Source organism: Pelodiscus sinensis, chromosome Z (assembly GCF_052426305.1).
Source record: "Pelodiscus sinensis isolate ZL-2025 chromosome Z, ASM5242630v1, whole genome shotgun sequence".
In the NCBI taxonomy this organism is placed as follows: Eukaryota; Metazoa; Chordata; order Testudines; family Trionychidae; genus Pelodiscus; species Pelodiscus sinensis.
The window spans coordinates 7,236,430-7,261,673 of NC_143085.1; the positions used below are offsets into that span (position 1 = coordinate 7,236,430).

A 25,244-nucleotide genomic window follows, 5' to 3' on the forward strand; every position below is an offset into this window, starting at 1 on the left:
ATGCCATGGGCCATAAGGCAACACAGTGGTAGTGACTGGAGTATTACACTTTGGGACATGGTGCTGACACACAGCTCTCACTGGAGTATTACTGCAAGACGCAATCTACGTGTTCCTGTACTGTAGTCTCCCCCAAAGACAGATGCAAAGGAGAAGTATGTAACTGGTCACATCAGCCATTGGCAAAATGGGCTCTGGCTTTTCCCCAGCCAGTGAGTACTGTGCTGTAGAGCCTCACAACACAAGTTTTAACAGTCCAAACACAATGAGTTCAAAACACAGCACAAGGCTTTCTCTATTTGGCAGCCCACATGGAGAAAAGGCTTATGAGGTTGCTCTTCTCAAAGGCTACGTCTACACTGGCAGGTTCTTGCACAAGAAGCCACAGAGTGTCCACACAGCCCGCCAGCTCTTGTGCAAGATGATTTACAGTAAAGCGTGGGAAGAGAGGGCTTCTTGTGCAAGAGCTATGCTCTTTTCTAAGAAGTGTAAGCCCTCTTGCGCAAGAGGGTAGTGTGGACAAGTATCACTGAAGAATGCCATTGGGTGACCTCAGGGATTCCTTTTTATACCAGCCAGAAATTAACCCTTATTTATTCAACTCAGGAGTATTTAGTATCATTTCCCTGTTTCTGCAAACACTGCAAATAATCATTGTTGAAAGTTAATGCTGTTTTGCAACATGAGTTTGAGCATCACGTTTTTGGTGTGGGCATTTCCTTACTTTTGGGATCACCTTTCTGATGTGGGCAGATAGAGTATATGCATTGATTTTACTTCGAGGTCCCACTGGGATTCCAGCTGAGTTATGCTGCAGCTGGTAATATTGAGTTCTGCTGCACTTTAATGTAGTTTTCTAGCTGTTAAGAGACCTCCCCCGGTCTAGATTTCCTGTTGGCCCAAGTTCACAAGTGTTACAAGGTGCAGGCTCTATATGGTACAATCTCTTCTCTCAGACTTTCTTTCTGATGCCTCAGTTATCCTTAATGATAAACATAAAATAAACTTTTCTAAGCAGTCAAGTATACCTAGTACATCAAGGCATAACAAATAGAGATTGTCACATTTGAAGCAGCTTGAGCAATCTTAGAACAAAAAGTTTCCCAGAAGTGAAATCCTTACATTTTCCAATTGCCAAAGCTCATTAATAGCATTATTTACTTCCCCTCTACCAATCTTAAAATGTATTACTCCCTATCAATTTGTGATGCATGTTGAAGCTGGGTTTTACAAAAGTAAAGTAGCTACCACGTTAACCAGGGAGAGAAACTGCATAATTAGCTAAGCATTATGCAACCGCCAACCCAGTAAAGTCTTGGCCAGGGAGCGAATAGCAAACAACACATTTTTCTTTAAAACGCTTTATTTTTAACTTGTTTTTGACAAGGTCAGACTATGACAGGAATTTCGTGTTTTCAAAGAAAACCCAACAGCAATGTACCCTCAAGGACTCAAAATATAACAACTGAACAGATCAGAAGTCTGGAACTGGATCTTTTACACTGACTGTCACATCCTAGCATGGTCCCCAATGATCTAGTCGTCCTCTGATTAGCTACCTGGTGATTTTTGTACTGCGCACCCCTGCATGGGATATGGACTGAGGTCACAACTGGCACTCTGACTGGTGCCGAGGAATGTGCAGGGAGACAACTACACATTCCCCAAGGTGGTCCCTCCAGGTCAGACCTGAGGCACATTGGCAGGGAATTTTGCACTATCCCCATCATGCATTCTTTTGGGGGATCAAATAGATCAACAGTCTCAGAGGCAACCTGGCACCTTTTGCAAGAACTACATTCATTTACAAAATACAAATAAAGCAGGAAGTGTCAGAAACTGTTGGGATTCCTTGCTGCCGAGACCACATGAATTTAAGCTGGCAGAGTCAAATGTAAATATAGATTCAGGGCCAATCCCAACCTTGACATAAGTTGGTACAGTGCCACTTTACAGGGGCTACACCTACTTATACCCTCAATATCTCATTTACTGTACCATTTTTAGAGTATCTCGGAATCACCTTATCATTAATTGATAAAAGCTAATTAGAGTCATTATCCTACATTGGTCAGTTTTCTTGCAGGAACTCAGCCCTGTTTAAGTCAGCTCTTGTCAGAAAAAAAAGATTACAAGTCTGTAACAAGAACAGATTATTGCAGGATACATTATATGGTCTTAGCAAAAAAACAGTAATTAAGAATAATTGTCTTTACCAGCCAATTGCACTGGGAAAAAGTTATTTCTGAGTTCTCATAAGAGAAAAAAATGCTAGAGCATCACTTACATTGGAAAACTTACTGAACCCCTGTTTACTGATTAAAGAAAAATTGTGTGAGTGTTGGTAGGCAGCATCTCTGGCTTCACCCAAAAAAATCTGCAATAGAAGGAGTGCCATTTTCCACATGTATTTAAGCCAGGGAATATGGTGGAGCTCAGCCAGTAATATAGTGATATCATTCAGCCTTATGATAAAAAACAGCCACTCAAACAGCAAGGATCCTGCACAATTGAGAATATTATCTTCTACAGCTTCTATCACTCATGAACCACATCTGAGCCATCACTATCCCTGTATTTTCCAGCATGATTTCACTAATAGATCCCAAGTGATTGTTACTGAGCTGAAAAAATGGCAACACCACCGATCAGGTGTTTGGTCCTGGCTGAATCTGAAAATTTCCAGGTGGGACTGGAGAACAAGGCAAAAATTAGACAAATGTGAAGTCTTTAAACCTGTATGAAATCAGAGTGTTTACGATAGGCTAAATCATGCACATTTTGGTATAGCAAAGAATTTGTTTCCTCCAGCACTTCATCATTCCCAGGATACCTGGTTACTAAATGCAGGACCCATCATATTGGCTTGTACAGCAAAGTAGTCACGTATTTTTTCTTGTACCGATGGGTGGCACTAAGCACCATTACTCCATCCTAGGGAAAATGGAAAACAAATTAGCACAACCTAATGGTCAGGGCTCGCCATGCGGTGGCGAGCCCCACTCGCCAGCTGCACGGTTCTGCACTCTGCGAGTAGATTACACTATTTGTTGAGCCCTGCTAATGGTTAGCTAAATGCAACTGCTATGAAAGGCAAGACTCCTTTACCTTGATAGAAAGTGCATAGAGGTGGTTCAGCATGACATGATTAGGCTCAGGAAGCAGAGCTGGATCGCACTGAAAAGCATATCAAGGGAGGAGACAGAGCATGGAAGATTAAATTATGGCAGATATTGTCTTTAGTTGTCAGCAAATCTTGGCACTGGTTTCCCAAGGGAAAGAGCTGTCACCCTTGGATGGTAGGAAGGATAAGGGGGCCCATGAAAATAGGGAGGTAGGGGGGTCCTCCAGTGCCAAGAACAAAATTCCAATACAATCAATGATCACTTAAGGAGGGATCCAGGGCATCAATGGGGTTACATTTCCACCATATATAGCAATGGGCCTTTTGTGATTTCTCTAGGGTACGTCTAGACTACATGCCTCTGGCGACAGAGGCATGTAGATTAGGCTACCGGACATAGTAAAATGAAGCGGCGATTTAAATAATCGCGGCTTCATTTAAATTTACATGGCTGCCGCGCTGAGCCGACAAACAGCTGATCAGCTGTTTGTCCGCTCAGCGCGCTAGTCTGGACGCTTCCCTGCCACCATCAAAGGTATTTGTCGACCACCCAGGTATGCCTCCTGGGATGAGACATACCTGGGTGGTCGACAGATACCTTTGATGTCGGCAGGGGAGCGTCCAGACTAGCACGCTGAGTAGACAAACAGCTGATCAGCTGTTTGTCAGCTCAGCGCGGCAGCCATGTAAATTTAAATGAAGCCGCGATTATTTAAATCGCCGCTTCATTTTACTATGTCCAGTAGCCTAATCTACATGCCTCTGTCGCCAGAGGCATGTAGTGTAGATGTACCCTAGGTTTGCTATGTTCTCAGAACTTGCCATGAATAGCGTAGGACTTATGATGGGGGGGCATGAGGGAGAGGGGGAACGGGGTTACAGCTTTAACCTCTCTCAACCAGGACTCTGGTCAGACCATGGATGTTCTAGGACCAGAGAGTCTTGTTGGGACTCTCCCGCTGGGAGCTGGCAGCAGGGGTGGGGAGCCCTGTGTTCGGAGGGTTTGTCAGCAGAAGGGAGCCAGCTAGGAAGCTGGCAGCCATACTATGGCTGCCAGGGCCAGTGGCATAGAGGCGAGGGGCCAGAAATGACCTCCCCTGGTCTGGCAAAATCCCTCATCCAGGACTGATTTGATCCCAGGGAAGTCTGACCTGTACTATTCTTCCAAATTAGAAAAAGAATTGGGTAAGAAGATAATTACAAAGGGATCAGTTTGGACTTGGGTAACAAAGACAACACAGTAGGGGATACATCCAAGGTTTGAGTGTGTTACAAGCAGCTGCAGTGAGTGCTTAAACTCTTAAATACCTGATCCAAAGAAATAAAAGTGGCCCACTCACAGAAATGCCAGTGTCCTTATTCAGGATCACTTGCAGCAGGTGTGGTGGAAGAATAGGTGGAGTCTTGAATCGTTCCTCTGGTTTACAAATATAGGGATCCTGATGGTAGGGTCCTGGTGGGGAGCTAGATATCTCTGTAGGGAGAGGTTACATGTTTAAACGTTAAAAAGATCAACCCATTACAGGTATGTTTAGCTGCAGTAATAATTTAACAGCCAGATACATGTACGACAGAAGCTAATTGCACTAAAAAGCAAGCCCTCTAAGAATTACAGAAATACCACACTTCCTATACACTCTAGATAAAGTTTCCTGAGACATTTCCTGCTGGGCCAGGAACAACCATCAGCTGGGACAGAACAGTTGCAGGCTGCAGCTACACAGCACTCTAAGAAGTTTTGTCGTGTCATTTCACTCACGTTTCCTACAACCTGAATAGGTGCTCTAATCCTGGATCATTGAGTAAAGCAGGGCTGCTACTGCTCCTCTTGAGTTTTGTGTGGGGCTTAATCTGGTAGACATGCACCAAGGTAGTGGGGCTCAACTCTTCCAGACTTTACTGCAGGGCTACTCAACTTTGGAAGCACCGTGGGGTACAATGACACTCATAGCATATGCTGAGGCCCACAACCTAAGTGTGGTTGCATATACATGCAAATATGTATGCAAATAAGCTTCTTTCACACTGACAGGAATGAATACACAGCACTTCCCACAATGCCCCAGCACTCCCTGCACCTCCTCCCTGGGGGCTAGAAACGCCTACACCCTGTACCTGTCTGTTCCAGCCAGCCCATCCACTTGCATCTTTCAGTGCTCACCTCGCCTGGGAGACACCTTGCCATTGTGGAACGTGTTCCCAGTGGAAGCCACGTTCAAAGGATCCCACCTGCGGGTCGCATACTGAGCCCACGTAAATCCAAAAAACCACGTGGGCTGCATGCAGCCCACATGTTGAGTAGTCCTGCTTTACTGTAACCCTTTTAGGAGTCCGAGTCATCTTGTGTATCCCAAAGTTTCACCTCGCTTAAAAAATACTTGGCTGAGAAATCTGACATATAAACTCAGAAATGTCACAGCAGACAGTGATAGTGAAATAAGTGCTTTCGCATTTTTATCATGCACTTATAAAATAAATCAGCTGGACTATAAATATTGTACTTACATTTCAAGTGTATAGGATTATAATTAATTCACGGTCTGTATTAAATTTTAGTTTACTGACCTCACGAGTGCTTTTTACCAGTGTGACTTTACCAGTGGAAACATAGCAGTCTAGGCAATTTGGGTACCTACAGGATTAGGCGGCATCAGGGCAAGGGTCTTGTGAGTACTAAGGATATCAACATGTAGTCTACTCACAATTAACTGGTAAACATAGGCTTGCTGGTTTATCTTATTGCCTACACACACTCTCCCACCCTCCCTGCCCTGCTGCCTCTGTATTGGGTGGTGGGAGAGAGCATGAGTTGGTGCCTATGAGGAGCTGGCTTTAAGCAGGCTCCCCATAAGCACCAAATCCTCCTGCCCCCCACAATCCCGTGCTACTGCCTCTGATAGAGATGCAGTAGTGCGGAGGGTGGGGGGGCACGCTGGAGCTGACATGCCCAAGGAGTCGACTTGTGGCTCTTCACATGTGCTGGATCAGCGGACCTGCCTGAACTCCCAACCTTGCTGCCTCCTACAGAGGCACTGAGTGTCTGCTACAGACATACTGGACCAGAAAATTAAAAAAAAAAAAAAAAGAGAAGGGACCAGCCCTTCTTGACTGCCTACCCCTACCCAGCTGGTCTCCAGTAGGCAAATCGTGGGGTCTTTAGCAAGGAGCCCAAGAGATGGTTTTAAAGACCTTTATGCCTGAGCTTCCCCAAACTCTGTCAGATTCTGAAACTTGAATTCATTTTGCATTCTGCCAGCTACTACTGTTCCAGTCTGTGTAATAGGAGTAGCATCTTGCTGATGAGGTGACCAGTGTCAAAATTAACCCTTTATTTTAATAAATCAGATTCCCTCCCTCTCACACCTTTGGATGGGGTGCAAAGATTTGAATCCAAGTCTTCCACCTCCCACGTGAGTGCCCTAACCACTGGACTATGGAGTATTCTGGACTGGGTCTCTTTAAATCTCTCCTACTGAAACTGATCCACTTTGTATGTGAACACTTAAATTTTCACTAGAACAGGAACTGGCCTTTGGGTTTCCCACACCCATCATACACAATCTTATTGCAGTCCCACAGTACAACACTTAAAGCTGTAGTTCCCAACCTTTTCAAGCATACCGACCCCTTTTCAATCTATTAAATTTCATGGACTCTCCCTGGGGGAGAAAGACAAAGAACTGTAAGAAAAAGAACAAGAAAAAAAAAGGGATTGGGCCACCACTACTGATTCATCCTGGAATGGTCTGGAATCACCATTCAAATGGCTTCATTATGATCTTGATGAGGTTTGACCAGTGACCTGTAATCTTGCTACAATCTCTTCATTCATTCCAGCTTCTCCTTTTTTGTTCCTTGATTCCTGCATATAACCCCAATAGATCGGTATAGAAAAAGAGAGACTCTTCTGCTTTGGAGATTTAATGCAAGATCAGGAATTAAATGTGCAGATTATTTGTGCAACTTCAAGTATGTGGCATAAGATTACAATTGGATTCATACCAGACATCTCTGAACACTTCTGGGAGTCCACCATTAAAGCATCAAATACTTCAAAGTCAGTTTTCTTCACCTGAATGATGTTGTTAACAGTACCAAGCTGGCTGGTTACTACTGGCTGGGAATAAACAGAGGCAAAAGCCACAATTCAGAAGGTATGCAGGGTTATTAATATTCTATAGACTTGAAAACCCAGTATCCCAGAGTCCTCATCTACTTCATAGCCTCTTATTTTACAGCCAGCCAGCATTACTACCCTCAGTTTGGTAGTTAACTAACCCAGCTAGTGCCAGGAACATTCCACCAGCTCAAACAGTCAATTGCCTTGATCAGCAATGGTCTTTTCTTTTAGGTTAGCATGGAAGCTAATTAATTTCTCCCATTCACATGCATGGATCAGCTTATAAATCTGCAAGATCACAGAAAACGTTACCTCCGAAGGATCATGTGTCCATTGACCATCCACATAGAACTTGTACTGGTGCTCACCTTCTGGCAAATCCAGGATTGCAACAAAGTTATTGTGGCTGTGATTTCAGAAAAATACACAAACAATTACATGTTATTTCTGAAACACCAGTCCATCTACTGTCTTGCTACAAAGAACGCAAAGATCTCAAACAGAATCTTTTAAAAAGTTCTTCAGAGTAATAACCCTTTAAGAGCACATTGAAGCAATCAAGTGCAATAATCTAAATGGACAGAAACAAGCTGAAACTAATAATCCTCAGTGACAGCTGAGTCATCTCTTGATATGCACAACCAAACATGTTTCACATTAACACTGATCACCAGAAAATCCAGGTTCCTATCATCAAAGGGTTCATACTGTGTTCTGATAAGCCATTCTTCTTGCATCTGTGTTACTCAGCGTGAGCGCATGTTTGTTTTGGCTCATCAGCCAAAGCTTCACATAAAGATCTGCTCTCTCCAACATAGCCTTGGTCTTTTAGTATCTTCCAGAACAAATCTTGCCCATCAAATGATGGAGCAAGAACTGAGAAAATGAAAGGAGTAACTGAACTAATGCCAGAAAAACTGCTTTGAGTAAGCACAGATTGATCAGATTGTCATTCCTTTGTTACGAGCTTCTTGCCTGTTTTGAGGTTCACAGTACCTCAGACAGAAGTCTTACCACATGAACAAATACCAGTGGGTCATGCAACATTAATAGTCCTCCCTTCCTTGCTTCTTGACAGGTAAGGGGGCAAAGTATGCAGATTAAAGTTCCAATCTGAGACATTGTTTTTGCTGTTTGAATTTCGAATGAATGTCTACAGGCAGTCCCTGGGTTACATACAAGATAGGGACTGTAGGTTTGTTCTTAAGTTGAATCTGTATGTAAGTCGGAACTGGAGTCCAGATTCAGCCGCTGCTGAAACTGACCAGCGCTGACTACAGGAAGCCGGAGGCAGAGTTGCTCTGCCCCGGGCTTCCTGGAATCAGCCTCTGATCAGTTTCAACAGGCTGAATCTGGACGCCAGTTCCGACTTACATACAGATGCAACTTAAGAACCCCAGGTGTTCCCAAGTCAGCTGCTGCTGAAACTGATCAGCGGCTGATTCCAGGAAGCCCGGCGCTGGTCAGTTTCAGCAGCGGCTGACTTGGGGATGCCTGGGGCAGAGCAGCTGGGGTGCTGCTGGGTTGCTCCAGTAGTGCCCAGAGCGGCGCTGCGGGACCAACCGGCAGCACCCCAGCTGCTCTACCACAGGCGTCCAGAGAAAAGCCTGGTCTGCTGGGGGAGGGGGGGTGTACTAGCTGCGCCCCCCCCCCCCCCGCGCCCCCAGCAGACCAGGGAGACGCGGGCGGCGGACCGAGATGCACCGCGGTCCCGCAGCCCGGGTCCTCCGCAGCTTTGCTCCGCAACTCCCTGGTCTGCTGGAGACCAGCAGACCAGGGAGATGGGGAGCAAAGCCGCGGAGCACGCGGACAGCCCAGACGCGCCGCGGCTGTCCCGCTGCCGGCGTCCTCAGAGGCTTTGCTCCCCGTCTCCCAGGGAGACGCGGAGCAAACCCCGTTCGTAACTGCGGATACAACATAAGTCAGATCTGCGTAACTCGGGGACTGCCTGTATTTGAAAGGGACTTTGTAAGAGTGTACTTGATTCATTCTAGTGACTGCCACGTTCAAATTAAAAAGGGACAGAATGTCTTTTTTCTAAACATTACAACTGAAGGAAACAAGCCTACTTTTCTCCTCCACTGTCCATTATTATTTCTCTGTACCTTTATTAGAAGAGGTATAAGTTGTCAGACAAGAAAAGAGACTGCAATGAAACTATAAACCACCATGCAGAAAATATCTCCCTTGCCTGTTGCTTTGACTACGGCATACACTTCTTTGAATCCTTCCACTGCCTTTGAAGCACTTTAAACTGTTTGCCCACAGTGCCAACCAAATAAGTACTTCCATGGCACAATCCTGACTGATAGCATGTTACACTAGGATTTCTCTCAAAAACTCTTAAGGCTCTAACAGAGGTGTGCAATAATCTAAGTGTAACAATAGCATGCCCCTAATTGTTTCCAATTTAGGTAGAATGCCAGTGTATGCAACGTAACAAGGTAGTTACCTTCTTGTAAGAGGAAGTTTATTCCAGTTGTTGAAGGAGCCTGACAGATAAACCTCTTTCCCTCCCCCAGTCCAGCGAAAGACTGTTGGTCGATCTTGAATAGGGGCTTTTTCACTCACTTCCAGATCTTGCTGCCAAGCTAGAAATTCCTCTCTCTCTTGAGGAGCCTAGAAGCACAAAACTTTACTCAACAGAAGTTCTACGTTGGCTCCTTTGCCCTGTGAAAGGAGAGGTAAGCTTAGAGAAAGGTAACATTTGACTAACAGTATTCTCAACCCTATGTGTGTTCATCACTATTCCCATAAATTGGAAACATATGAAGATAGCCACTCTTACATGAGAGACAAGTTGGTATCTCAACAATTTACAAACAAGTTTGTAAATATTTTTAAATAATTCATGAGATGAAAGATTAGTAGCCTTCCAAATTGGCAGAAGATACTAAAACAAAATGCAAAATAATTAAACCAGAGAAGTAACTATTACTTTGTGTGCTTCTCTCACTACCTGTCTCTATTTAAACCAATGGGTAAAAAATAATTTAAAAGGAATGTATTTTACAGGCACTTATTAAACCCAGCATAATGCCTTCCATAGAGAACTTGCAACTGGACCACAGGAACTGTGATAGAACTTTTGAATTAGAAACACAATCATAATTTGGAATGTTACTGAGTAGGGTCACTAAAATATATAAAAGGAGCTAAAGAGAAAAGGAAAGTGTTGCATTAAGATACAACACTAGACAAGAGCTTAGAGCCAATCATCCATTAGTTTTGTTAAAAATATCGTACTTAAGTGAAGTTTCCTTCACTTATAAAGAGAAAGTGAGAAGTCAGTGATGCTTCCATTTTCTAGAACTGAGCTTATACAGAAAATTGGCTAAAATATCACTAATTTTATGCCTTACAAAAATAAAGTTTGATAGAAATTCTAGCTAGGAGGTGCCAGTGTCCTGGGTTATGACAGAGCAGGAATGCTAATTTATGATACCTTTATTTCCTCAGCATGGAACAAATCTGCATCTTCAGGACTATCCATCAAGATTTTTGGTCTATCACCTTCTTTTGTACTAATGGCTCCTCCAGAATTATTTCTCCGGGGTGTCTTATGGCCCCCATGGCGCTCCATTCCAGCTCGTTCGCTACTTGTGTTCCCCATTTTAAGGCCCTGAAAAGATCAGTTGACATATATATTGTGAAATTTGAGCTCTGATATTTTTCTTTTTAGAAGTAAGGAACAGACATAAACCCATGGCAAAACAGCAATAAATCAGACACAAACAGTAATATAAAGGCAGCCATAAAAAAACAGCAGAAAGATATTTCTACTCCTTTCACACATATGCAGTACTGACACAAAGCATAGTAATTAGTAGACTAATTCAACATATTATAAGTGAAATTGGGGGAAAGGAACACAGATACTCCATCTAATGTCCCACCCTTCATGGGTAGGACACTGATGATATGTCTACACAGCAGTGTTATACTGGAATAACTGACATTATTTCAAAAGTCTACACAGAAAGCCATAATTTCAAAATAATGTCAAGCTGGAGAACTTCTTACTCCAACTTCTCTAACCCTCATTTCACAAGGAGTAAGGGCAGTCAAAGGAAGAGTGTGCTTCCTTCAACTTCCTGCTGCATAGACAGTACCAAAGCTGAATTAAGCTATTTCGACTTCAGAAATGCAATTGACATAGCTCAAGCTGCAAATCTTAATTTGACTTTTATCCTGCTGCTAGACATGCTCCAAGTGTGGCACTAGGAATAAGAACTTGGTCTTCTAACTCAGTCTCAGAGAAAATCATGCAATTACTCTATCCTACAAGCATTTTTAAAATATACTATTCCTAAAACAATGAGTTTGCTCCTACGGTAAAAGGAAAAAAACTTGCATCTAGCTTGTTTATTTTGTGTTGCAAACTGAACCCTGACAACCTGAAGTCTCAGCATGCAGGTAGTTATCACAAAACCACAAAGGCGCTAACAACATGGAGTTTATATCTCTTCTGTAGTCCTTCAGAGATACTCATCAGATGATAAGGTCCTCTACTGTGTCACTCAAAAGATGATCAGGAGCTAATATCAGGGTGCTTAAACCTACAACTCCACAACCAACATCTCTACAACTTGAGCTAAAGGAAGATTTGTAAGCCTTCAGTTAATGAAGCCTTAAGTTCTTTCTCTGCAGAAGCCAATTAATATAGGCACACACATATATAATATAATCAACTTCAGTTAATGTCAAAAAAAATATTGATGTGAATAAGAACTTGTCTGGGCCCAAAATGCCCACAAAATATCAATAACTGTACTGAATGAAAATATTCCTCAAATATAGCTAGTGCAGTAGTTTTCAGAACATCCACATCCTACACAGAAAATATATAGGGACAATAAGCTAATTTTGAGATTGGGGAGACAGATGTTTGAGGTTGGTGCATTTGTCTAATCAAGGTTTATTTTAAAAGCTAACAAATTTGATGTGTTTATCCAGGAGGGGGACCATTTCATCATCAGTTTAATTAACTGTTTTGACTACTTTTTTAAATTTCTCATTCCAAGGGTAACAAGTGTCAAATCTATTAAACCTCAGGTCAAATTTCATAGATCCCACAACACACCAAGCCAGGCCTAGATCTGGGGTAAAATTTTCGTAAGTGCTTCAGTGACTTCTATGCCTAAATTCTGCAGGCTAAGTGCTCAAGGATTGTAATGCCTACCGTTGAGGTGTGAAGAGATCTGAAATCTACAAATCCTGGATCAGGTGCCTATGCACCTATGAATGGGGAGAGAGTGGCTAGGTAGAAAGCTGCCAACACTAGTAAATGGGACAATGTAGCACAATTCCAACTGGCCCCTGGTTGCATGCGGAGTTCCGCATTCCTCCTCTGAAATGTACATGGTCCCCGTGGAGGCTCTTGTACATTTCAAAGGAGGAACGCGGACGTGCCTATCGACTTCGACTAGTAAATTAACTGCTAGTTAATATCCTTAATAAGAAAGATAAAGTTAAATGTGTAACAGAATACTGCACAAGCCTTGACTATTGCTGGTAAGAAGTATGAGAGTTTAGATGTAAACTCTCAATTTCAGAGCTAGTAAAAGTTAATCAGTGAGTCAGTTTTATTACAAAAATTTATAACTGAAAGTCTTCATCAACACTTCACTGATACACTGTTTAAGAATCTCTTCCAATCTCCCTTTTCAGCAATCCCATAAAGTTACAATATCCAGACTCAAGTTCCCTGATAAAAATTCCAAAATCGGCCAAATCACCACTCCAATTAATTGTAATATTGGTAGAAACCCTTCCCATCACCTCTGTCCCATATTTAAACTCTCAATATACAGAAACAAAGCTTTATATGCAAATTAAATACTTAATTCTAATTAATCTATTTAAAACATGACTTAACACATTAGGACAAACTTTCTAAATAATTAAGTCATTATTTCAAGGTTCAATTAGTTTTTATTTCATAATAGCCAGTCATTTCTGTATGTTTTCATTATGTTATTTTTTTCTGAAGTTCCAGGAACAAGCCCTGATGAGTTCCCATATATATGTTCTTGAGAAAAGAAAAAAAACCAACAGATCTTCAGATTAGGAATGTTAGATTTCATGCTATTGAATAGTCGTGTAACCGTGTGAAATCTTAGTGATTACACAACAATTCGATAGCACCCGGGGGCAGGCCCAGCAGCCAGTGCACTCCCAGCCCCACTCCCAGGGGAGCCCACTGCCTTGTTGACTACAACATTCCCTCCTGTGTCCCCCCACTCCACTGCATCTGGTTTTTAAACTGACTCCCCTCGCAGACTAGCTCTGCCTGCCATTCTGTGCTGCTGACTCTGCATCCGAGGCAGCAGCACAGGGTGGCAGGCAGAGCTAGTCCGCGAGGAGAGTCAGTTTAAAAACCAGATGCAGCGGGGGAATTAATGTAGTCAACAAAATTAACCTATAAACCCAGACTTATTGGTTAATTGTGTAGTCCACATAATGAAATTCCTACTTCAGATACATTAGGGCTGTTATCAAGAGGATGTGATCAATTGTTCTCCATGTCCACTGAAAGCAGATCAAGACATTCTCAGCTTAATGTATAGCAGTGGTGTCCAAAGTTTTTACATTTAAGTAGAATTGTTAAGTCTGACTTAATAAGGTTACTGATTAAACTTTAGGATTAACCAGTTAAGCAATTAAGCAGGATCCTCCTCCTGGTGCCCCCACGCATGGCTGCCAGCTGCCGCACCCACCCTCACGCTTGGGACTGCTGGCTGCTGCCACCTACCCCTGCACCTGGGGGTGCTGGCTGACATCCCCCACCCCCTACTGTATTATTGGGGCTGCGGCTGCTGAATACCCCTACCCCATGCTTGGGGCTGTCGGCAGCAAGAGCTGGCAGCCCTAAGCACAAAGCAGGCAACAGGCAGGGGGCTGCTCCTAGGTACCTGTTAAACAGGTAAAGAGTTACCCATTCACATCCTTACACCCAAGATCACTTTTTGATTTTAAGGGAACTAAGGATCTAGCCCCACCCCTTCCCCAAAGCCCCACCCCATTCATTCCATCCTCCTCCTCTTCTTTACTCTCTCTCCCACATTCTCTCTCACTGGGCGGTGGATAAGGTGTGGAGAAGGGGGGCAGGCTCTGGGCGAGGGCCAAGGGGAATACAAAGTGCTAGTTCTGTGAGGAAGGTTAGGTGCAGTGGGGACTCTGGGCTGGGGCAAGAGACTGGGTTGCAGGTGCGGGATATTGGGCTCTTTGAGGGAGTTGGTTGCAGAAGGGGGCTATGAATGGGTAGGGGATTTGGAGTGCTGGAGGGAGATAAAGTACTGGCTCTGGAAGGCGGTTTAGGGCTGAGACAGGAGTTGGAGGTGCAAGATGGAAATGTGGGGGGGGTTCCAGTAGGCACTTAGAGGGCTCCCGGTCAACGGTGCAATGGGACTGCTGCTAAAGTAGGTTCCCTGCTTGTTCTGGCTCCATGACACTCCTGGAAGTGGCCAACATGATCCTGCGGCGTCTGAAGGCATATGGCTCTGCATGCTGCCTCTGTCTGCAGGCACCACCTCTGCAGCTCCTGTTGGCCACAGTTCCCCTTTCCTGGGCAATGGGAGCTCACGGGAAATTTTTGCTAAGGAAAAACTCAGATACCTCTCTACTGGGGTGGTGTTGGCCATTTCTAGGAAAAGCATGGGACTGGGACAAGCAGGGAACCTGCCTTAGCAGCAGCCCTGCTGTGCTGCTGGAGACTGTGACTGGGAGATTCTCCGGGATCAACCAGTTGATTGCAATCAACCAATAGATCATTCATCTATAGCAAGGAGACTTACATTAAAACCTAACAATAAGGATCATTAAATACTAGAATACATTACCAAGGGAGACTGTCGTATCACTGTCACTGGAGTTTTTAAGAACAAATCAGACAAAAACCCATCAGCGATGATTCAAGGCATACAGTACATGGTTCAGCTCCAACACAGGGGGCTTGCCAGATGACCTCTCGAGGTCCCCTCCAACCATACTTTTCTATCCTAGAAAACTAAAGGGTCAGCATGAAACTGACTAGTGATTTTTAATTATACATAAATAACTTGCCACTGGAATTTTGTTCTTTGTTGTACTATAGAAAAGCAGCAAAAACTTCAAGCTATTTATTCCTTCTAGAGAACAGGAGTCCCATTTCATATTTTGGTGGGGATGGTGACCTATACATATCGTGATGTGGGGCAGTTAGATCATGGAAGGGCAGACTGAGGACAGTGGCAGTAGCAGTGTTACTGAGCATGCTCAGTACAAGCCAATTAGCAAATCGAGAAGAAGACCCTGTCCGTGCCCCTCAACCTCCACATTAACTCTTTTCAGGCACTATTACTGCACTTGAAAACTTTTTGGTATATAACATAATTAGGTGACAGCACTGTATCTAACCTACTATATATTTGAGAGAGTTTGTCTGTCCAACTGTATGTGTGCTTGTTCAAGAACTCTTCCTAAACAGAAAGAGCTAGAACCACCAAATACAGTACACAGCTTCCTCTTATCTTAACTTAAAGCAAGGTACCGGTTTGGTTGTTAAAAAAAAGAAAAAAAAAGCCAGGACATCCTTAGAATTGGCTTGTTTCTCATAAAACCATACAGAAAAGACTAGGCAAGTGAAGAGGCTGGTAGCGGGAGCACCCTTCCCATCTGCAATTGCCCCAGTCCTGGGCCTCTCACCCAACTTCTTCTTGCTGGCCAGTGTGACATCTAACCCATTCTTTGTAACTAGCTAGATGTGCCTTATCGAGAAAGACAAACTTTCCCCACACTCTTACCCCCTCCCCCCTCCACACACACACTCACTCCTCCCCCTCCCCCCCCACACACTCACCCCCTCCCCCTCCCCCCCACACACTCCCCCCCTCCCCCCCCCCACACTCTTACCCCCTCCCCCCCCACACACACACTCTTACACACACCGCCTGGGGCTACAAACAGCAACACGACCCCTTGTTACTGGGGCAGACACGGCCCTTACACAACTACCCCGAGACTGAGCGGCGCTGAGACGGGCCCGGCCTCCCCCCGGGCCCAGGCTCCTCTGAGGCGTCCCAGGGAGCCGGCGCCGCAGCCGCTTTCCCTCAGCCCCCGCCTCCCGTCTCCAAGGCGCCGCCCCTCGCCTCAAGGTCAGCGAGCCCGGCCGGCTGCTCGGGGCCTCGCCCCGCGGGCAGGGCCGGAACCCGCCGCCCGCACCTCACCGGCTGCCGCCTCCGAGTCTCCCCCGCAACCTTCCGGAATCCCGCCTCGTCCGACCCCCCGGCCGGGCTGCTTCCGCTTCCGGCGGCTTCCGCGCGTCCCCTCGTCCTGCCGCCGGCACACCCCTCCCCCCAGCCCGCGGAGCAACACGCAAACCGCCCCCCCCCCCCGCGCACTTCCGGTCAGTAGCGCCCGCCTTTCCTGGCACTTCCGGTCCGTGCTGCGCCCCTTTGCCCCCTGCACTTCCGGTTGTAGCTGCCGCGCTGCGGCGGTGGGAGAGTCCAACACCCCCTGGGGGGTGCGCAATCCCAGGACCCAACCACCCCGCCCACAGGAGAGGGGCCGCTCCTCCCCCCCCTCCATGCAGGATCGACCATAGAACGGATCCCACGCTCTATGGTCGATACTGCGGGGGAGCGGTATCCCGGGGGGGGGGCAATCCGTAGGGTTTGGAGGGGGAGGGGCGGTTTTCCCAGGCTCTGCCGCCCCCCACCTCCATGGCACCTCTGCTCTGCTCAGCAGGGCAATAGCTACCAATGCTGCTGCCCTTTCAATTGCCATCGGTAGGCTCCAGGGTTAACGCGCCCCTAGAGATGTGCGGGAGCAGTGTGTGCTGGGCTTGGAGCCTTCCGCTTGCGTTAAGAGGCCTGGCTGACAATACCCCCTGTGAATGGCATGTTTTATGCAGGGCTGTAACAAGGGCTGACCCTCTATTATAAATCATCTGCCCGCTTCCTGCCTGGCATAGCAGCAACAAGGCTTCTCCCACGTTCCAAAGTATCATTTTGTCCTGCAAATGCTACATCTGAAGCCCACTTCTCTCACAGCTGTTAGGGACTGGAGCTGGGAGGCAGGAGATTATTTAAATTAATGCTGAAAGTGTCTGGCACAGCTTTTCCGCCCACTAGTTTATTGCAGCAATGAAGTTTCTCCCCTTCCTTTTAAATACAGTCATGGGGCTGCCTCTGATTTTTCCTTCTTGCCCCACCCACTCTTTTCAGCAGTGATAGAAATAACTTATAAGGCACAGGGCAAAGCATATAATTGCACCTCCACCCACAGTGCCAGCCTCCTGTGCTGGTGTAAAAGGGAGCTGAGGGCACTCCAACCTTGTCCAGTCCTTCCTTGCCTCAGCACATTCACCTTCCTTTTCTCATTGCTAGACTAGGCTGAAAGCAGAATTGGAATAAATTCAAATTCTTACCTAACCGGTTCTTGTATTCAGAGGGTCACATATATGTTCCTTTTTAACATTTAATCAGCCAGAAGGTCCAAAATGTCCATTATAATTTAAAATGTTCCTGGTGAGAAGAGTCTCTCAGTTTATAAATTGTCAGGCATTTGAGCAAATGGCAGCAAGTAATTTTGTGCAGACTTTAGAGTTCAATCCTACTCTCTTTGAGGGAAACAGCATAACATGCACTCACTATATTGACAACAAGATCAGGCTGTTTCTCTAGGGCCAAAAAAGCTATGAAGGTTCTCCAGGACATGAAGGCAGTTTTGTGCTGCTCTAGTAAGCGTAGACCTGCTATAAATCCCCTTTACATGACCATGGATGCTTAACACCCGCATAGGGGGAACCCAGAGTGGCACAGTGCTGCTGCATCTACATCTGTATCTGCAGAAATGAGCTGTGGATATTCACACTGATATCTGTGGATGTGAATAGAAAGCAGATCTCTGCAAATTTGCAGGATTCTAGATACTAAATTTATATCTGCATCCAAATCCACAAAAGTGAGCTGCAGACATCTGCACCCACAGCCATGGATACAGATACGCTCAGATATAAAGTAGATATCCATGGATGTGCAGAGCTATGCTTATAGTCCCTTTCCTTGATTTTTGGTGTCAGTCGTGCCAGGGATACGAACATGGCTGAGGCTCCCTTAGAGATTCTGAAGTGGTTTATGTGGGAAGAAGTGTTACCATAGCAAAGAGAAGGCTGAGAGGCATTGCCTGCACACTTCACAAACACGAATCACTTGAAACCCAAATCAACAGAAATAATGACATTAACATTTGTTATGAAATAGACCTTTATTTGATTTTACACCTATTTGATTTTTATCTTCTTGGCTACATACACTATCAGGTTTCTTCAGGTTAGGGCTGTCGAGACTAGCCAGGGCCAACATTCAGTAAGTTTTATGTAGAGATACACAGAAAACCCTTTCCACTTGCAGTAGATGCACTGGAGGGCAGGGATAGGGTCCAGAGTGACCTAGACAAATTGGAGGATTCGGACAAAAGAAATATGAGGTCCAACAAGGATAGCTTCAGAGTCCTGCACTTAGGAGGGAAGAATCCCAAGCACTGTTACAGGCCGGAGAGTGACTGGCTAAGCCCCAGTTTTACAGAAAAGGTTTTAGGGATTACAATGGATAATTACAATGGATATGAGTCAACAGTGTACCCTTGCAGCCAAGCAGGCTGACGGTATATTGGGGTGTATTGAAAGGAACATTGCCAGCCGATCTAGGAAAGCAATTATTTCCCTTTATTCGGCACTGTTGAGGCCATATCTGGAATATTGAGTCCAATTCTGGGGTCCCATTACAGAAAGGATGTGGATGCATTGTAGAGTGTCCAGAGGATGGCAACAAAAATGTTTAGGGGCCTGGAGCATATTACTTAGAGGCTGAAGTTCTATGCAGGGAGGGCAGGGGCGGAACCTGTGAATACATGAAATTAAGTATAGCAATTCTGTGAATCGTAAGGCTCTCCTGTACCTGAATCAAACTCCCAGACTGAATTTTCAGACCCAGTTATTGGTAATCTCTCAGCACGGAGACCAAAGGCTGAACTGACCCTGAAGACTAAATTCCCCCACCCAATCCCTTTAGGGCAGGATTATGGTCCAGTAGTAGGGACTTATGTTCTGAGCATAAACAGAGGACAGCCCTTTCCAGGTTCCTTAGAGCAAAACTAACATCTCATCAAATTATTACCAAAAAAATTGTAGGCTACTTAGTCTGTCACACTTTCTTCTTTGCTTTCCTCAACCCTAGCTAATGCTCCCCTGTGATTTTTTATGCTCCTTAGCTGTTTAGGTTCTCCCACTCTAGATTTTTCTTTTCCTTCATAATTTAACTTAAGTCCTCTGTATTCTGTTAAATTTAAAAAAAAATAAAGAAGAATTCATAGCAAATAAAACATTTGATCTTCCACTTATCTAAGCCTTATATAGTTAAAGCATCATTTGGGTGATATCATTGCATTGTATGTGTCTGGCAAGGTCTTAGTGAAACTTCCTGTCTATTCCACATGTCTGCGTTCAAAGTACTTAAAGCCTCCACTGCTTGGACTACATGATCCTAAAATAGTCCAGTGTCACAGGGAAAGAGGCTTGCTGGTTCTAGGCATAGGTGCAGACTCTTCGTGCTCTTTGGCTCAAGCATCCAAGAACAATAGGGGGCGCTCAATACTCACAAGCCACCAGTATGTGGCAGGAACATGTAGGGGGCACACAGTGAAACCCGAAGGTGGAAGGCACCCACCAACAAAACCAAAAATCAGTGCCTGTGGTCCCAGGTAATAAGTTTCAGCTGGCTTGATCAATGGAGTATACAATTCAGTACGGTCATAATTTGTATCTCAAAGGCATCATACAATAAGTCATTGAAAAACTAACAACTCACTAAGGATTCATATTCTTGTGTAATTAAGAGGTATGGATATATGATGCAGTTATATCACTAAAACATATTTAAACCAGGCATGTCAGAGGGAGTTTGTAAACAGGTCTGCCCAAGACAAAGGAATATGTGTTGCCTGGTCATCAGTCAGAGATGAGATTCATTTACATATAAAGGTAAACAAAGATAAGCAAAGGCAAAAGAAAAAAAAAACACCACATAATTCTGGGATGCTTTAGCCCGAGTGTCGTAAGCAAAATACCAGGAATACTCAATTGGAGTATTGTGTCCACTTCTGGGCACCACATTTTATAAAAGATGTGGAGAAACTGGAAAAAGTATAGAGAAGAGCAACAAAAGTGATGACAGGTCTGGAAAACATGAGGTTTGAGGGAAGACTGAAAGAACTGAGTTTGTTTAGTTTGGAAATTAGAAGACTGAGAGGGGACATGTCAGTTTTCAAGTACCTAAAAGAGTGTTAAAAGGTGGAGGGAGAAAAATTATTCTCTTTAATATCTGATGATAGGACAAGAAGCAATGGGCTTAAATTGCAGCAAGAGAGGTTTAGGTTGGACATTAGAAAAAACTTGTTACGGACATTCCACAAGATTAAAAAAAGCAAAATTAATTGACTAAGTTATTTATTAAGTATTATTCACTCAGCTCCTAATCACCTCATAAACGATGTTTAAGGTCCAGTGAGGTAATGTTTCTATAGCATTTCCACAATTAAGTGCTATACATTCTACACTCTGTATGATGTTATTAGCAAAAAGAAAGGGGCAAATTTGTCTCTTTACTTCCTCATACAGCTTGTTTGAAGTCACGGGGAATATTCAAGTGAGCAAAGCAAGCAGAACATGACTCTACTATTAAAAGCAGCACCCCATTCAGACTAGGGATGTGACCGACTTGTCAACTATCTGAAAAGCAAATGCTTATCAGATTCTCAACACTCTAGTCTGCCCCAATCAGAAAGAGGCAGTAAGGGGCAGGGAGCTTCAAAGCTACAGCACCACATGGAGCCTGGGGCCAAATGCTGGGCTCCATGCAGCACTGCTGCTTTGAAATGCTGCATATGTAACCACCACTAAGGTAGATTTGAACCTCGGACATCAGGAGCTGACTATAGGAGCCTCTACCCACTGAGCTAAAAACCAGCTGGCTCCCAGCCCATGCTGTAGAAATCTCTTGATCTTAACTGTTGCAGTGGTCTAGGTGCCACTTGCAGTACTCAGTAACCACACTAGGTGTATGGGTTACATATGCAGCCTGGGGCCAGCTGGGGAGTCCCCTGCTGACCCTGAGCTCCATTCAGTACTGCCTCTTTGAAATGCCATGGGGAGCACGGAGCCAGCAGAGCACTGCTTGAGTTCCCTACTGGCCTCACGCTCCCCGCAGCACTTTTGCCTTTGAAGTGTAGCAACAACCCTGTGGCTGTTGCTACATTTCAAAGGTGGAGGTGCTCTTATCAACTAATCAAATAGTCAATGCAAATTGTATCGAGACTATTCGATTAGCCAATTAATCTAAATTTAACCTCCTTAATTCAGACCACTATGAGCACATGGCAACACGTGACCTCCTAAGGCACATACAGACATGGTGTGAGGGCATGGGGATGAGGGCAGGCGAATGCCAGACACACACAGCACATGGCAGCGCACGGCAACCATCTGAATTTATGCTGCTGCAGCTTTTAATTCCACATTAACATGGATGTGTGAGTTTGACTGATCATTCTGAGATTCTCGGAAACCATCTGGGTGCTCCAGTGCCGATCTTCAGTGCACAAATTGTAAAATTTGCTGATGGGACTTCGTATTGTCCTCCTACTGGAATTAATCTGCTGGTCAGACTAATGAAATATATGCAACATGTTGTTTAAACATTTGTCTGACACACTTTGTACGGCAGAGCAGAAATACCTCTTATATTTAGAAGCCCTGCTCTAGAGTTACATATCAGGATACATGCACACTGCTGTTTTGCAGAATGCAGCTGTCCTGTAAGAAGTGAAAGATCCTAATCTGATCCAGGAGCTGAGGCCAGCGATTTAATATTTCCATCTGTCTCTGCCTGTAACACTTGTAGGGAGGGCTTGTCTTCAAGAAGCAGCAAGTGCCTGAAGGATGCAAGGAGGGTGTAAAGAAAAATATCATGTCTGGGGCAGTGCGAGGAGGATTCTGTTGTCCTGCCAGAAATGCCAGAGGTGGCATTTCTATACTGGCATCTCCCATGCCTTGGATTTCCTACAGTGTTGGTGTTTCACTGACTCCAACATCATTTTACAATGCAAATCTGACAGCCTGTTTTTCTCTTCCAACTGTACAAGGAGCAGTGCACATTCATAACGAGTTGTAGCGGGGGGTTAACTAATCTCCTGTTTTCAGGGCCAAGGGACCCTTGCACCTTCTTGGCCCTTGTACCAAGGCTACAGCCTGGGAGGTAACAGGCTAGAGCACTGTTTCTTAAACTGTGTTCCATGACACACCGGTGTGCCACAAGGCAGTCAGAGGTGTGCCATGGAGAACAACAGAACTCAAAATGTCCACCCTTAAAGGGGCAGGCGACCCTTTTTTTTTCTCAACAAAAAATCCTTGGTGTTCCTCATAAAAAAATGATTGGTGTGCCTCGGTCTTGAAAAGTTTAAGAAACACTGGGCTGGAGCCTCCCTCCAGCTCCCATCACCTTGCCCAGTGCTACTCTCTCCTGGTACTTCTACTCTCTTCCTGAAGCCTTTTATAGGGCTTAGCCTGGTCCTTATTGGCCGACTGCTCCGTGCTCTGATTGGCCAGGGTTGTGCAAGCCTCCTCTGGCTTGTCTATAGCTCTCTTCCTGCTAGAGTGGGCAATGGTATCGCTACCTAAGCCCAATCCAGTAGGCCCTGACTCAGACAAAAGCCCCACTGTAATACAAGAGGGGTGGCTTAATAAACTGAGAACAGTAGTGGAGGCCAGTAGTCATTGATTCTAAGTCCCACCTGTGCCACTGACTTCTTTTGCAGCCTTGAGCAAATTATTTCACCCCCTTGCCTCGCTTTCCTGTCTTTTCTGCGTCCTGGGGAGCATTACTTAGTTAATGGATGTAAAACACCACATAAAAGTTAAATTTTTATTGGCCCAAGCCTGATTTTCTTATTCAGTCTTTGGGTAAATCTTCCATTGATTTCAGTGGGAATTTTGTGAAGAAGAAAGTAAGCAAGGCAGGATCTCACCTACTCATGATAGGAATGCTAAGCTCTAATATTGCACCAGTCATCTGCAAAACACTGAGATTCTGTTCTGAGAAAGATAAATATTAAAAACGAGCTGGAGTTACCTGGCGTCGCTCAGGACAGTTGATATAACCGAGTTGATGAGCTTGAGGGGACGGAGAGGGAAGGGTGCTGCGCACCTGCCACCAGCATCCGAGCCCGCCCTCCGCTTCCTTGTCCCTCCGCCGGCCTTGTTGAGTGACTGTCCCCGCCGCTTCCCCTGGGAAGCCGTTTCTCCTCGCACTGCCAAGCTCCGTGCAGCCCCAGGGAGAGGCATTGGTCTCTTATCTCTTCCCTCCCACAGTCTCTTAAAACCTTCTCTTGGATGACAGGTTATCCCTCCGCTGGCCTTAGTGAGCAACTGTCCCCGCACTGTCAAGCTCCGTGCAGCCCTGGGGAGAGGTGTCAATCTCTCATCTCTTCCCTCCCACAGGACCTTAAAACCTTCTCCTGGAGGAAAGGTCATCCCATGAAAAGTTTGGTTGTGGTAGCTCTTAGGCTGTGTTTACATTGGCAAGATTTTGCAAAAAAGTGACTGCTTTTGCGCAAAAACTTGCCAGCTGTTTACACTGGCCGCGAGTACTTGCGCAAGAACACTGACGTTCTACTGTATGAAATCAGTGCTTCTTGCGCAAATTATCTGATGCTCCCACTCAGGGATAAACCCTCTTGTGCAACTGTTCTTGCGCAAGAGGCCAGTGTAGACAGGCAACGTTAATTTCTTGCGCAAGAAAGCCCGATAGCTAAAATGGTCATCAGAACTTTCTTGCGCAAGAGAGCATTTACACTGGTACGGATGCTTTTGCGCAAAAGCATGTCTCTTGCGCAAAGGCACATGCCAGTGTAGACGCTCTCTTGCACAAATACTTTAACGCAAAAACTCTTGCGTTGAAAGTATTTGCGCAAAATCTTGCCAATGTAGACGTAGCCTTATAGTGTCCAAGTTATTAGCACACAAACATACAAATATTCTTCTTTATATATTAGCAAAAGTGGCAAGGAGTCCTGTGGCACCTTATAGACTAACTGAAGTGTTGGAGCATAAGCTTTCGTGGGCAAAGACCCACTTTGTCAGATGCATGCATCTGACGAAGTGGGTCTTTGCCCACGAAAGCTTATGCTCCAACACTTCAGTTAGTCTATAAGGTGCCACAGGACTCCTCGCCGTTTTTGCAGATTTGGACTAACACGGCAACCCCTCTGATACTTTATATATTAGATTACATAGCGTGATATTTGTGACATACACTTTCAAGCAAATTTCTCAGTTTAATCTGTAGGATATTCCAGTTAAAAAAAAGCTAATGGCATAATACTACCTACCTCTTATATAATACTTTTCATCAGATGATTCCAAAGCACTTTATAAAGGAAGTAAAGCAGCATTATCCCTGCAACTGAGAGGGCAAGTACTTCATCTAGCACATTGGTGTCAGATGTGGGAATCCCAGCCCAGTGCACTAATCGCTCGGCAAAACTACCTCCCCAATGAAGAGAGGCTATGAGCTAGTCCAAAGAAAAGTGCATTGTTTTTATGGGATTTTTTTGGCTAATTTAGGCTGACTTTCTATGAGAAATTAAACAAGAATGTCTGATAAATGTAACTTGTTGAATGCCATCTGCGCGAATCCGATTTTAACAAGCTTCCATCTAACACGCTCAGAAAAGCTAAAGATGTCTGCTAAAACGATCAGCCATGAAATAATTAACAATGTTGACATCTAAACTGTCATCATTAGACTTCAGTGTTACCATCACGCTGGGGCACATGGGGGCAACACTTCCCATGTTCCTTAGAGCTACAGAGCTCAGTTCTTCTCTCAAGTCACAACAGGGTCAACCTGGATTAGATCCACTGGTGCCATCTCTGTTGATGTCATTGATAGCTCTGTAGCTCAG

At 44.8% G+C, this 25,244-nt stretch overlaps 1 protein-coding gene across 2 annotated transcripts; it reads right to left on the minus strand.

Moving 5' to 3' along the window:
* Nucleotides 1-1,345: 1,345 nt before the first annotated feature.
* Nucleotides 1,346-16,582, minus strand: PRKAB1 (protein kinase AMP-activated non-catalytic subunit beta 1). Of its 2 annotated transcripts, none has more exons than XM_075898135.2 (8): nucleotides 16,451-16,582; nucleotides 10,690-10,866; nucleotides 9,697-9,863; nucleotides 7,557-7,650; nucleotides 7,127-7,241; nucleotides 4,465-4,598; nucleotides 3,109-3,177; nucleotides 1,346-2,934 (listed from the first exon to the last, which is right to left on the minus strand). In XM_075898135.2, exons 2-8 carry the CDS (start codon nucleotides 10,855-10,857, stop codon nucleotides 2,857-2,859), a joined length of 825 nt encoding a protein of 274 aa, XP_075754250.1. In that variant the 5' UTR covers nucleotides 10,858-10,866; nucleotides 16,451-16,582; the 3' UTR covers nucleotides 1,346-2,856. The 2 variants fall into 2 exon arrangements, with proteins under 2 accessions (XP_075754250.1, XP_075754251.1); XM_075898136.2 differs by having other exon boundaries at nucleotides 16,446-16,572.
* Nucleotides 16,583-25,244: the final 8,662 nt, after the last annotated feature.